Raw genomic sequence first — 13,479 nt, 5'->3', positions numbered from 1 at the left:
AGAAAATGTTGGCAGCGTCCTAATCGAACCCTAGCACAATGAGGCCCAGCGGCCACTCTCACTGTAAAGTTAAGCATGCCCCTATTGCATAAAACAGGTCAGCATCTTAAATAACACTTTTAAGGGAAAAAACGATGGCTCGGGTCTTCCTTTCGTTCCGTCTACGCCCTGCTTTCAACACCCCACTGACATCACGCCAAGCTGACCTTTGACCTCTCTGGGGAGGAAGCCAGATTCCATGTATGGAATAGGAAGAGAAAAGATCTGGGCCCTAAATGACGGGGAGGTTGAAATAAACTAGCCGGGTGCTCACGTCTACCCTTGATGGACATCTCATCAAATAAGCACGAACCCTTTGGCATAAAGCATGTGGCTAAATGGATCCTGGGTTAATCAGGGAGAATGGGGCGGACAGACTCTCGAGCGATGAGTCAATAAGGCTCATCCACTCGAAAAGATATCTGCCCCGGCAAGGGGATGCTGAGAAAGCACCGTCCACATCGCTGTACAGGAGAAGGTTAAGGAGATCTGTGCTCAGCTCTTCTGATCTAACACATCCAGACTGTCGGTAATGAACGTGCGCCAGACGGCGTAATTAAAAAATAATTAAACACCAGAGAGATGAGACTAGCGGTATCAGAATTTCTCAAAAGGGGATGCGGGAAAGCTCACATTAGCCAAAAATGCTTAGCGTGTAGTTCTTGGGAAATTTAATGACTTGATCAAGGACACTGAAATAAGTGAAAACAATCCAAATATGTTTCATAGTGGAAAAAACCTCAGGGGTCACAATGCAATTAAACCGTTTCTTTATCTTTAATATATAGTAAATCAAAACTGTTACACAAATACTAACTTGTTTTTATTTTGCTTTGTCCAATGATTTCAGTACGAATCTGGATTTTGGAAATATTCAAGTAGACACTAACCCCCGGCTTTCTTTATGTTAAAACCTTTCCTTCCTAAATTTGCGAAAAATGGTGCAATAATATCCTGATATAAAACACTGCAAAATTCCCACCCCTAAATGGTACCATTTAGCAGCGATGCATCATAGCATCTGCATTGCCGCTAACAGTAGGACATTGCCGCTCAGCATCATCACCCTTCCCACCAGCTCTGTCCTTCAGGCCGTTTTCGCACCCAGCGCCTCCATCACAACATGACAAGTGAAGGGCCGCGAGCTGTCAGGGGAGCTTCCGTTTGGAAGCACCGGATGATGACAGACAGCGAGAGGTCAAGGAGAACAACACGCACAAGAGCAAGCAATCGCGCACATCCAGACAAACACAGCCGAAGACTGAACTCCGAAGTATAAATCTAGACCTAAACGCAATCGCCCGCATCGTGTTATCCAAATGATTTTAAACATATACAGCATGCTCTCATGATCACAGGATGGAGAGGAGGGAGCCAATGAAAGGATGAGCCGTCCATTGTCTTTGAGAGACAAGTTTGCTGGCTTTGCATTTCATGGACACACAAAATATGCAAATCACAGTTTGTTTGATATCAAAGGGCACCTCTCTCCTTCTCTCTCTCTCTTTTTGTTTTTTTTCTCTCTCGCTCTGTTTCCTGGGACAGCTGACAGTCCATTCAGTAGCCAATGCAGGAGCTCATAGGAGAGAACTGAGGAGAATTGTGACAGGAATCAACATATGCGCTTGCCATCAAAAGCGAACAAGAAAGCGATGAATATTCATAGGTAGGAGCGTTTTGGCAGGCGACGGCCATTGTTCGATGAAGAAAAGCGCAAAAACAGCTCACAGCTGAGGATGATGATGATTCTCATACACCTGCTCGTGATTATGACAGCGGTGAAGCTTTCTCTGAATCAGATGCGCAGGTGCTGAGGTGCAGAGTTTACATTAAAGCAAAATTGTGTACCTCGACAACAACGTGAGACGGGCAAATCAATACGACTCCCCGAGTACACCAATTTGCTTAATGTGTGATACAAACGAAAATTTACTTTTGCTTAGTAAAGTCGATACAGATTTCTCTTGAGATCTCAGCTCGCATACATAAACACGGTTTTGTCAAGCATCGTTTTTCTTCTGGTTACACAAGTCGCTGTCTGTTCTGATTCAAAGCTCAGTGTGTCATATTAACACTTTCCCATCATGATCTAGTTCTCTAGCTCCTTCTCAAAAGCTTTTCCCTTTCTTATTACATAAACACAGCTCTGTTTTACATTAGTAGTGCCCTTACTGTGGTAAAACCATGGTGCAGTGATGGTATAAAATGATAATACTATGGTGTTGTGATACATACTAAAGATTGGTTGATGTTGTTTTAAAATGTATATATACATTTATGCATTTATCCAATGTTCAACCACTGAGCTATACAGGAGCAAATATGATTCAATACTGGATCTGTATACTGTATTCATACTAACCAAGGTATTCAAAATATTCATACCATATTATTTAAAGGAAAACACCACCGTTTTTCAATATTTTACTATGTTCTTACCTCAGCTTAGAAAAATTAATACATACCTATCTTTTATCAATGTGTGCACTTTTAATCTCTGTACAGCGCGTCGTGAATGTGTTAGCATTTAGCCTAGCCCCATTCATGCCTTAGGATCCAAACAGGGATGAAGCCACCAAACACTTCCATGTTTTTCCTATTTAAAGACTCTTACATGAGTAGTTACACGAGTAAGTATGGTGGCACCAAATAAAACGTTTGTTTGGAGCCATAGGAATGAATGGGGCTAGGCTAAATGCTAACACATTCACGAAGCGCTGTACAAAGATTAAAAGTGCATGCATTAAAAAAAGATAGGTATGTATTAATTCATCTAAGTTGAGGTAAGAACGCAATAAATATTGAAAAACGGTGGTGTTTTCCTTTAAATGAAAATAATTGTAATTTACAATTGATTAAACTTAAAAATTGAAGTGCAACAAGGAATTTAAACAGGGTACTTTTTTGTTAGGGCTGCATCAGTAGTGTGACTCATGTTGGATGGATTTTCCACTACATAATGTTTTACTACATAGTGTGTGTTGAATACACAGTGCAGTCGAACACCGAACGCGAGATGTTGTTTTTCTTTGCACCCTGGCACCTCAGTGGGCATTTACACTTTTCCAGCTCGTCGGACGCCCACTAACAAGCAGAGATTTCCTCTCTGTCCTCACCTCCTACTCGACACCACAGATGAGCAGTGAGAAAACAACAAACACTTATAAAAGTAAAAAATCCTCAAATTCTCTGGTCGCATCTCTCTGTTCCATTCAGCCCAAACATGGACGCTGGACCTGCCCATCTAGGCAGCAGCTGTCAAAATTTTGACGTCTTATTCAACCTCGGCCATGACCCCCGTCTCTCAGGGGGGATGGCGGTGATAAAGCCAGAGGTCACCCTTGACCCTGCCTAGTGTTTCTCTCTTCTCACCCCATCCTCGATCCCGACACCCTAACAATTGGGGATAGGGTCCCATTGATGCCTCCTGGGGTACAGGGCTTGTATCCCTTAGGCTCAATGGGTTTTTTCACAAGGTTCTGGGGACGCCCCGTTGAGAAAGTCTTCGCCCTCACATTGAAGGTGAACCTCGCATCCCTCCTGCACACATCGACTTATTAAACAGACACTGACTCTCATCTCCATGCTGGGAGAAAAAGGCACCTTTTGAACCCTCTTCAATGAAGAAACAACTGTCTGTTGCTTGACTGAAGACAGCATTTGATGGCTTAATCAGTAACTGATGACAGGGCTATGCTTAAGAAGGAAACGGATAAAGAAATGGTTTTTTAAAAGCCAACCATTTTTAAAAAGTTAGCCATTACAGCAATTGAAAATGTGATTTATTTATCTTGGTCACTTATATTGAGCTCAATATCAAATTTCGACAAACCAAGAGCCAGTATTTTGCTATGCACATAAATGCTTGGGAATACTGAAACGATATCCTCCACAATATCAGAGGGTTTTTTTAATCGATGTGGAGAGTTAGGAAATTAAATCTGTATACTTTTGCAGACTGCAATTGCCAACACAGACGTAATATTACAGAAATATTAAAAATGCGCTCTCTCAAATATCTCCGAGTAATGAAATCATCATCACAGACCCTGAAGTGATTTAGGTAAACGTCTGTGTGGAAATACCATTCTTTTCTCATGAAATTACAACCTATTTCCTTCATTTTAACATAGCTGAAATACAGAAGGGGGAGAAAACCAAATGGAAAGTGTGCAAACTGGTCATTGCCAGCAGGCTCCCCTAATAAAAGAGTGGCCAAAAAATGGCCGGTTTCCTGAGAACGGCCTTTTTCCAGTGTACCCCTTAAACCACCCACACAAGCCAGTCCACAGAGCGAGACCGCCCGCGGCGAACAGCGATCGCCCCCCTCTGCCCGCAGCAGCCCTAAATTACAGCCCGTATTTGTCATGCAATTAGCCCGCTGAGATAGCGCTCATAAATAAAGGCCTGTAGGCTGGCCAGTTGGCCGTTTATCACCCTGTGATGACCCTCTACTAGACCAGACGCTTGTTGTACAGAAAGAAAGAAGGGGCGTGTTCAAACTCTTTTGGCTCTTCCTTTTTGCCTGCACTGACCTCAGCATTACCCCAAACACTATATCACCGCTTTACTGCCGTACGACCTGACTACGGACCCTGCGAATCAAAGCCGGCACACACAGAGAGAAACGGCCCTCGGGTGACAGAAGCAATCTATCTGATACTTTCCTTTTCTTCCTTTATCTCTCTCGCTCTTTCATACTTTCGCCAATCACATTTTATGCCTCTAATGCGAACTGAAAACCTTCACACATGCTCTTGAGAGATAGCACAGGGAACGAGAGAAAGAGAGAGATCGTAAGCAAAAGGGTGGGGGCACTTTGGCTGTTGCTCCAACAAAATAATTAGCGCTAACATTTTTCACGCACAAATCCATCGGGATTTGTTTTGATATCAAACAGGGCGATTCATAATCATAACCAGACCTCTCAAATAGCAACGCTTGCTTAATCCGCAGCGATCTGACGAGTGCCCAGCTGTCTACATCTGAGTAAACTCTCGCATCCCTGAGGGGAAAACTGCATCTGGACCAACTTCAGTTACAATGATCTCACCGCTTTCTCACCTTGCAACCTTAAATTATACAATATATTACTGCTCGGCGATTTGGGCTTGTTTTTATTTCATTCTCCGTGTGGGAGTCGTGTAAATCTCTAATCACAACAGGCACATTTCTGCGCGCAAAGGCCACAAGGACCCCAAGAGTGAAACAGAACAGAGTGAAACATTCTGTTGAAGAAAGAAATGAGCCAGTTGGTTATTCAAGCTCTTACCTTGGCAGGTTCCTCCATGTTCCTCAAAGCCAGGGTTACATAAACAGTCTCCAATAGGCACCAGCCATTCTCCATCTGCTCCGCAGTACATCTTAGGAACCTCCCGTTCCTCTGAATTGTCCACGCAGGAACCCCGTACCTCCACTAGAGATGAGGTGTCCGCCCCTGTGGTGGTGTCGGGAAACTGGGCCAGGTTGCGTACGGTAAGTGGACATTTCTTATAGAAGATCCGTACGGACACCAGGGCGATACAGGCCCCGACATCCTGGAAGGCCAGGTAGAAGCCCTTCCGCGTCAAAATTCCCACGTCTCTTACTTCCGTGTTCAGCTTCATGATGCGATCTCCTATGTCCACCTGCGTGAAGCTCTCATCGGCCGCGATGGTGTCGATTTTGGTAAACTGGTTCTCTCGGATGTACCTCTCTTTGTCGTTGTTGGACTCGTAATAGTAAAGGTTAAACGTCTCCTTGCACGTTCCCATGACTCCGGGCAGGCTGTTGCAGTCACGCAGGGTGAACTTGATCTCGATGTAGACGCGCTGGGCTCCTCCGCGGGGAACCCAGTCTGTTCGAAGCCAGTTGTTTTGGCTGGGTTCCATTACATTGCATACTTGGTACGTCCTGATTGGCGTATTCTTCTCATCCATGATGCTCACCTCTTCCCACTGAGACAGAGAGAAAGAGAGAGGTAAGTAAATCTATAGAGATTGCTGGAGAGGCTTTTGTCTCGGCAGGTGCACAAAATTCAAGGCCCAGAAATATTCAGACCAACAGCTGCAATGATTTCATTGATTATAGTATGTTAATGAGAATATAATCGCACATCTGCCAGCTTCTTTTCACTTGGTATTCACATGTGATACTGCCAAGGTTTAAATACTGATAAAGGAATAAACTTATTGTTTGGTAACTTGAAACTTCATTAAGACTATTGTTTGATATTCAGTACGATCTGCTTCAAAGCAATGTTAAGCAGCTTCAGTGCAAATAACTGCTTTAACTAGAGTAATTTCTGTACATTAATATTTAGACTAACTTTTAAGCCCCGTATAACAGATGTTTAAGGGAGACAAAAGGTGTTGACATGTGAAATGATGGGTGACTGTGAGTAGGAGAAAGATGTTACTGTGTAAAGTGTTTAACACTCCATTCTTGAATATTTCACAGATGTTAAAGTGCTGTTTTCAATAATACAGAAAGTGTAACAATCTTGCACATGTTCTAAACAAATCATTTACAACATTCACATCCTGGTCACCCATCAATCCCGTATTAGACTATTGTAATAACACGAGGCCTATGAGTTACACACTTCCTGCTGGTGAGAGTTTAAAATGAGACGTACGCGGTGAAGAAAAGTTTTGAAAAGGCCTGTCAAGATCTATGACGTGTTCCTTTCTTCTCGCTTTTACTCTTTGTAAGTGGTAAGTGTAGAAATCCCAGCTGTCACGCAGATAAAGCTGTACATTTGGCCTGATTGCATGAGGGAGGGGGCTCTGCCGGGACCCTGTCAATCACCCGAATGATGAGATAAAAAACAGTAAAGGGTTGCTAGGTTGGGAGTGAGCAACATTTCCTAAAATGCCAAGTTCACTATTAAACCCGAAACTGAGTAAAGTGGGCACTGGGAGAATGCGGGACAACTGAACAAGGCCGAATTTTGCTGTAATTAAACAAAACGCTGATGAAATTAAAGCCATAAATTACTTCACAGATTGATGGATTTAGATATGCCATTTATTCTCTTTTACATCTTTTTTTGTATAAATGCATCCAATAGGTTTTTTTTTTAAATGAGCACCTTAAAATGACCATGTTGCATTAAATGCAAGTCAATATAATTAACGAAAACTAAATTATAATTAACTAACATAACTAATTGCAAAAGATTACATCATTATAATTATTAATTATGTTATTACAGTAATTAACCTGAAACTTAGTTTGTAGCCTACTTATGAAGAAAAACTAAAACAAATGTGCTTAATTAAAGCGTAAAAAATCTCTAAGTTAATTTAGCAAAAAATGACGTATTCGACTACGCTTAAAAAAATAAGAAAGCAAAAAACACTACAGTTCGCCTTCATATAGGCCTAACTGCCCTACATTCATTTTAAGAGTGCAACCCATAAAAGAAGTAAATAAATGAACATTATTAAATGCATATAATTTCAAAATAAATGATCCCGGGTACAAGCACTTAAATTCCAGTCGTTTCTCAGTCTGTATAAAACCTCAACTTATACAGAACGGAGCCATTTCTGCTGTCGGGCTTTATAATTATGGATTGTGTCGATCTCATTAGTCTTTGTGTGCTAATGCAAAATTGCATACAGTGGTTCTCCTCTTAAGCTGTATTCCATCACTTTTCGATGTGGGTTTGGGAACGAGGCCTTCGTCTTTACTTTAAGACTGTAACATGCAGTTCCGTGGTGGTCAAAAAATATCTTCAAATGGCCCTCTCTGTTTATTTCTTGTGTGAATATGGTTCCCACGATAATGTTGAAAGCAATAACCTCGTGGTACGTGGACGAATGTTTTTCACGCAAATAAACAAGCAATTTCATTCCCATCTCTGAACTTACCCCTCCTTCCGTCGGACTCGCAACCCATTTGAGTTCGCCTTGCACCGTCCTCGAGTCCAGCAGCGTCACTGCGGAAAGACAAGATGCCATCAGTCGCTGATGATGGATGATCAACCTCCAGCATCCATCATGATCAAACTATCTCTTAAGTCACAACCTGTTTTTATTGCTTAACGAGTGTTTAAAACTACACCAACAGTTCTTACATTCTTTGCGTCTTCGTGCATTTAGGCCTTATCAGCAATAGGCTATTAAAATACAGTCTGAATGCTTAAATAATTCATGTGAATATGTGTCTTAAATATAATTTTAATGTGTTTGATTATAATTAATAGTTTTAACCAGTACGAAAAAAACTGACCAAGCCAAATCATGTTATTGAGACATAAAAAAATAATCAGTCGAGGCATTAATGTAGAAGTTTTATGCTTTTAAAACTATTATGTAATTTTTTATCTATTCTTGGGGTTTCAATTTTTTCAAGATTCGCATACAGATACATTAAACACTTACATCTGGCTTCATTATAAATGCAGGTTTAACTGCAGCACCAAATAGCGCACTTTAATCCCTAGTGTTTTCACTTTTTATTTAAGACCCAGTTAAAGGTTAAACTAGTAGGCTATACTTAAATTACAAACATGAAATAATCTGATAATGTGATAGTTCCAGGAGTTGTGACCCGATGGACTGCTTTTGCGCGTTTTCCTGCTTATTATGATGAGCGAATTTCTTACATTGCGCATTAAAACGGCAACGTAAAATGCTTGAAAATAATAAATAAATACGTTTTCTTTCACAGCTTTGATGTAAACAATTCCTAACTTATATTTTCCATTGTGGCTATCCATGCACATCTGATGAAACAGGTATCTGTACATCCCAATAAAATTAGAAATGTGCTGAAAGAGTGCGAGGGTTTAGTCCTATAGAGTCTGTGCTGAACTTGGTTTGATGGAAACAACGGCGCAATCGGGACTGCGCATTAGGAAACGACGGACACTTGGAGATGCCCAAAAAGACTTTCGAGTGGAAAATGTTATAACTCCATTACGTTGACTGGATAAAGTCCCAGGAAAAAGCAGTAAAAAACAGATGGCACTAAAACATACACCGTCCCAAGTCGTAACCACAACGGTTGAATAAATCCTTTAGTAGCCTAAGTCCTTACCTTCATTTGGAGGGTAGACCCGTGCGGTCAATGCGTAAGTCGGTATCCAAATTATTAGCGTAAAAGTCGCAGTAAACACAAGCGCAATCGTTAGCGTCATTTCGGTGTGCGTCTCCTTCGCTCCGCGCACGGACCGAAGTTGCGTCTATCCCAGTGGAATAATAGCGTTTGAGAGTGATGCGTCGAGCGCGAGGATCACCGCCGAGAGGCGGAGCTTAACTGTCTGACGCGTCTGTCACAGCAAGACGCCAAAAGTCAACAGTCTGTCTATTCAGGTAAATACTCAGCCCATTTTTCAGGTAGCTATGGTAGTTGAAGAATTGTACGGGCTTGAAGTCTTTTTTTCAAGCTTGTGGGGATCAAACGAAGCACGAGCGCGTGTGTGGACTGTGGAAGTGTGCGTGTGTGTGTTTACAGATTTTTAAGTAGCCTACTTCTATTACAGTTTATGTAGACGTACTATATAGATTCTTATACAATTTCTAAATTTAAACGGGTGTTTGCGTAAAATATTTCTATGATTTGGACATGCAAGACCTCTTTTATTATGCCATAAAAAGCTATTCAAACTTGAAGGAGAGAGAGAGAGAGGGAGAAATGGAGGGTGGGGGGATGTATTAATTTAATGCATTGTCTATTTTACATATAGAGCATGATTTTTAATATATGGGAAATGCAATGGCCATAATAATTATAGCCGTATACGTCACACAAAAGACTGTACTGAGCATGCATGTAAAGTTGGACGAGCCTATAGTGAAAGAACAAGTGCGCCGCCTAGCGTTTGAAATGTGTCCAACTAATCCGTCTAAGACACTTTCTGTCTTTATTACACAAGGTCGTGTTTGAAAATTATTATGGTTAAGTTATCATTTGCTAAAGCTAAAAAAAAACACATCAAAATTTAAATCACACCACTTTCAGTACGCATAGCCTACTTATGTAAAACGCTTTAAGTTGCATTCACTGCGTGGACCTTTTAAGTCTTTTAACACTGTACGCCTACACCTCGCGACCCTTCCTGCCCCTGTCAATCAATCGTTTTTGCGTGACGCCCACATCCAAACTTGCGCACCAAACGCCCCTCTCCATCACTGAAATCCATCAAAAGCAGCAAACGCTCGCAGGTCGTAATGGCTTACTGCATGTGGCCCACCTGATGGGCCAATCCACGTCCTGTAACGGGTGGGGGAAGCTGACAGTGTGCTGACAACTTTGACAACGGTGTGTTTGCATATGGATGGCTTGCAAGGGAGAGTCTGTCTGAGTTATTGGGTGCCGCCCTAGAGCTGAAAGAACCAAGTCAATGTTTATACTTTTAACATTAACGGGGTAGTACTTCATTGCTGTGTCACTATAAGATAAATGCTCATGTCTGGGATAAAGAGAGATATCGGAGCGCAGTGTTTTTGTTCTGAAACTTAAATAAATAATCAGGCTGTCCTGTTATCTGCGTGTAAAACGGCTATGTATATATAACTTAACATAAGCTATGGCTTATTGTATAATATATGGAGTGTTAACTTTGAACTGCTAGATAACCTATCTTTTAAGTTTCTCTGTGTTTTCATGTGTACATGACAGTGTTGAGGCCTTTTTAAATGGATAGAGTCTTTATAAATAATAAAATATGTAAAATAAATCTGGAAAATATCTAGATTTGACCTAACCATGGGATGAAACAACCCAGCACTGGTTAATTTAAACTTGACAGTTAGGCCGATCCATATTTTACCCAACTATGAACACAAAAAACTATTTTTAATATACATGCATTTATTAAGAAAAAGCTTTTAGCATCAAAAGTAGAAAAAACTCATGTCATTTATCAAAAAAGACGAAACCCCATTAGCAGTGTTTTAGAATAAATGTCTTTATTACAGTTATGAATGGATGTGATGGTCTCAGCAATTTATAATAAATGCGAAGTTTTAATACTTTTTCACTGACGGTCAGTATGCATGGCTGCCAAATGTTTTATTTCCCCACAGGACCAGGCCGCACTCTTCCCAGACTTAAACATTCAAGATTCGTCTTACCACGGCTAGCATTTCCTGTTTATGTATAGCCGAGACGAGCGTTTTTGTTCTTTTCCATATGCGTTCGGGGCCTCCCGTATTTAATAGCATTAAACTGAGGAGCAGGTGACGTTCAAGACTTTGTCTCTAGGGCCACGATCGAGACGCTTTGTTGGCGAGGCGGTTGCTCCGGAGAAACCATCTCGCCCTACATAATGAGTTCGGGCGGAGCATCTGGCGTTCCGAGTTGGGCGCCCAACATCGATTGTCACTCAGTTTGACGAAAAGAATGGCGTTTTATTTTCGTGATGTGCACGAAAGACTGCGCAATCATAAAGGCCCAATTAGTCGGCGAAGAGGCGGTCCACTTTTAGCGACGCTGGCCAATCGCTTCTGCTCATATCGCAGTAGGCCTATTGATCGCATGATAACCAGTGGGTGGAGAATCGCCACAGGAGGGGTCTGTTTTTTTGCGAGGCTGTGCTCTGGGCCGTTGTGTTTGGTCATTTGTGTCACAGTTTTTTTGATTGATTACCGTCAGATCATTTTCCATTCTCTTCCTGGATTCTCAGGTCTCCGGACTGAATTCCCTGAACGGCGCCCCCACATTCTGTTTTGTTTTCTTCGAGCCCCAGATGGCATCTGCCCACACATCTGTATTGTGCAATGCTAACACAAAGTGCACCCCCAAGGGACGCTGGGCGGTCAGTAATTGGCAACTTCGAACAAGACGCCATCTACTTTCTGAACAAATTTTCCAAACAATTTACATGCATATCGGACAGGACTTTACTCTGATGTGTATCTTGCACACATCCAAACACAGAATGAGTGACGGATTGGTTATAATGGAGTAAAAAAAATTATAAAAGATGAATGCAGGAAGGCCAAATTAAAAGGATGGGCTCAGCAGTCTGGAAGAAGTGTGTGGGTGTTTGTGATAGAGGAACAAAGAAACCGAAGAGTTTTATTGAGAAGGCTACAAATCCCTTTTACAACACAAGCCTTAAAATACAACATAGACATTTATTTTACTCTTAGCTCCCACGATTGAGATGTGACCTAGTCTAATAAAATAGGAGATTGATTGGTTTTCAATCTTCTATAAAGATGTACGGTTACTAGATGTTTCTATAGCCATTCAGACGGACCGAATGAAGAGAGAAGATTCTTTGTTGCAATCCATCTGCCTTTCATCACACCCAAAAGACCTCGCTGACGATTTTGCATAGAACGACGTTCTTTCTATTAAAAATGAGGAATGAATTGTGGTCCCCCTGTCTCCTTTCTCTGCCTCTATATATGATTTTCCCCCAAAATCTTTTTGTCTGAGATGGAGTCCTGTTCTGTACCCTCGAGCATGTGAATGGATTCCAGACTGCAAATCAAACACAAGCTATCAGCCTGCTATGCCATCTCAACCGCTCTTCCCCGCGCAGAAGAGAAATCAATGGATAGCGTAAGAGCTCCTAATCACCAACAGCACAGTCCCTGATGTTTTCCCAACTATGCCATCAGATACCCAACAATCAATGTACTCGAGTTTGGGCTGTTTTTATGTAAATGCTAAATACACTGTGACACAAAGTCTCTATTGCTACTTGTAGCATCTGTTGAGAAGACTCTATACCCACATGTCCACCAATTTTCATTGGCTTCACTGCACCGGAGGGCTTTCGAACCCCATAGAGACATCTTTTACAAAATCAAAGATCTTGAAGTGTGACCACTTTTAAAACGAAGGAAACGGTCACAGACTGCCGTTCTTTATTTCCTCAGACCCCCATTGGCAAACATCCCACAGTGGTGTGGACCATGAGCCACACGGCTTCAAGGTTTGCTGTAACGCGGCTGCTATTTGCTAATTTTCCTTTTTAAATAACAGCCTAGTGCCAGCCACAACCCCACAGTAGTCAAGAAACCTTCAGATGTGGCGCAATGGCCGCTCGGTGAAGACGGATCCAGTTGTAAGAGTTCGGGGTGTCGTATAGGACTTAAAAAATAAGCAGGCATGAGAATAGCGAAGGCATTACAATCCCATCGCAACGGGAAACTCTAAGGTCTGGAAAAGGGAAAAAGCACAATATGAATGAGAAACGAAAGGGAAAGAGAGCGTCAACCGTGACTGTAAAACGCATTACAATATTCTGATATTCTAGAAAGGTCCGTTACTTCTTTCTCTGTGAGTTATGTATACCCAATCCTTAAATAGTGGGACATGAGATTTGTCATGGAATACTGTAGTCTGCCTTTTGTCATAAAACCAAACTTACTGCCATCACTGTTTAGTGTTAACCCAAACCTTAAATGATTTCAAAATTATGGCACGTGTCTCTGTTTAAACGTCCTGTGCCATTTGTCTGTGAGCCGAGAGGTACAATTTGATGTGCACGAG

At 41.7% G+C, this 13,479-nt stretch overlaps 1 protein-coding gene across 4 annotated transcripts in view; it reads right to left on the bottom strand.

Annotated features, from left to right (window-relative positions):
- Positions 1 to 13,479, bottom strand: part of epha4a (eph receptor A4a) — a 56,382-nt gene that overhangs the window by 39,429 nt on the left and 3,474 nt on the right. For 3 of the 4 annotated variants that reach the window (XM_065267145.1, XM_065267152.1, XM_065267165.1), the window contains exons 1-3: positions 9,067 to 9,286; positions 7,896 to 7,963; positions 5,312 to 5,975 (exon numbers count right to left, since the gene is read on the bottom strand). In XM_065267145.1, coding sequence (XP_065123217.1) covers positions 5,312 to 5,975; positions 7,896 to 7,963; positions 9,067 to 9,166 — 832 coding nt within the window. In that variant the 5' untranslated portion in view covers positions 9,167 to 9,286. Of the gene's footprint in view, positions 1 to 5,311; positions 5,976 to 7,895; positions 7,964 to 9,066; positions 9,287 to 13,479 lie in introns of those variants that run through there. The other variant, XM_065267154.2, reaches the window with a different exon arrangement.

This window comes from Paramisgurnus dabryanus, chromosome 6 (genome assembly GCF_030506205.2).
Source record: "Paramisgurnus dabryanus chromosome 6, PD_genome_1.1, whole genome shotgun sequence".
NCBI lineage: Eukaryota > Metazoa > Chordata > Actinopteri > Cypriniformes > Cobitidae > Paramisgurnus > Paramisgurnus dabryanus.
The sequence above is the reverse complement of the archived record's forward strand: the minus strand, read 5'-3'. Positions and strand labels throughout refer to the sequence as shown.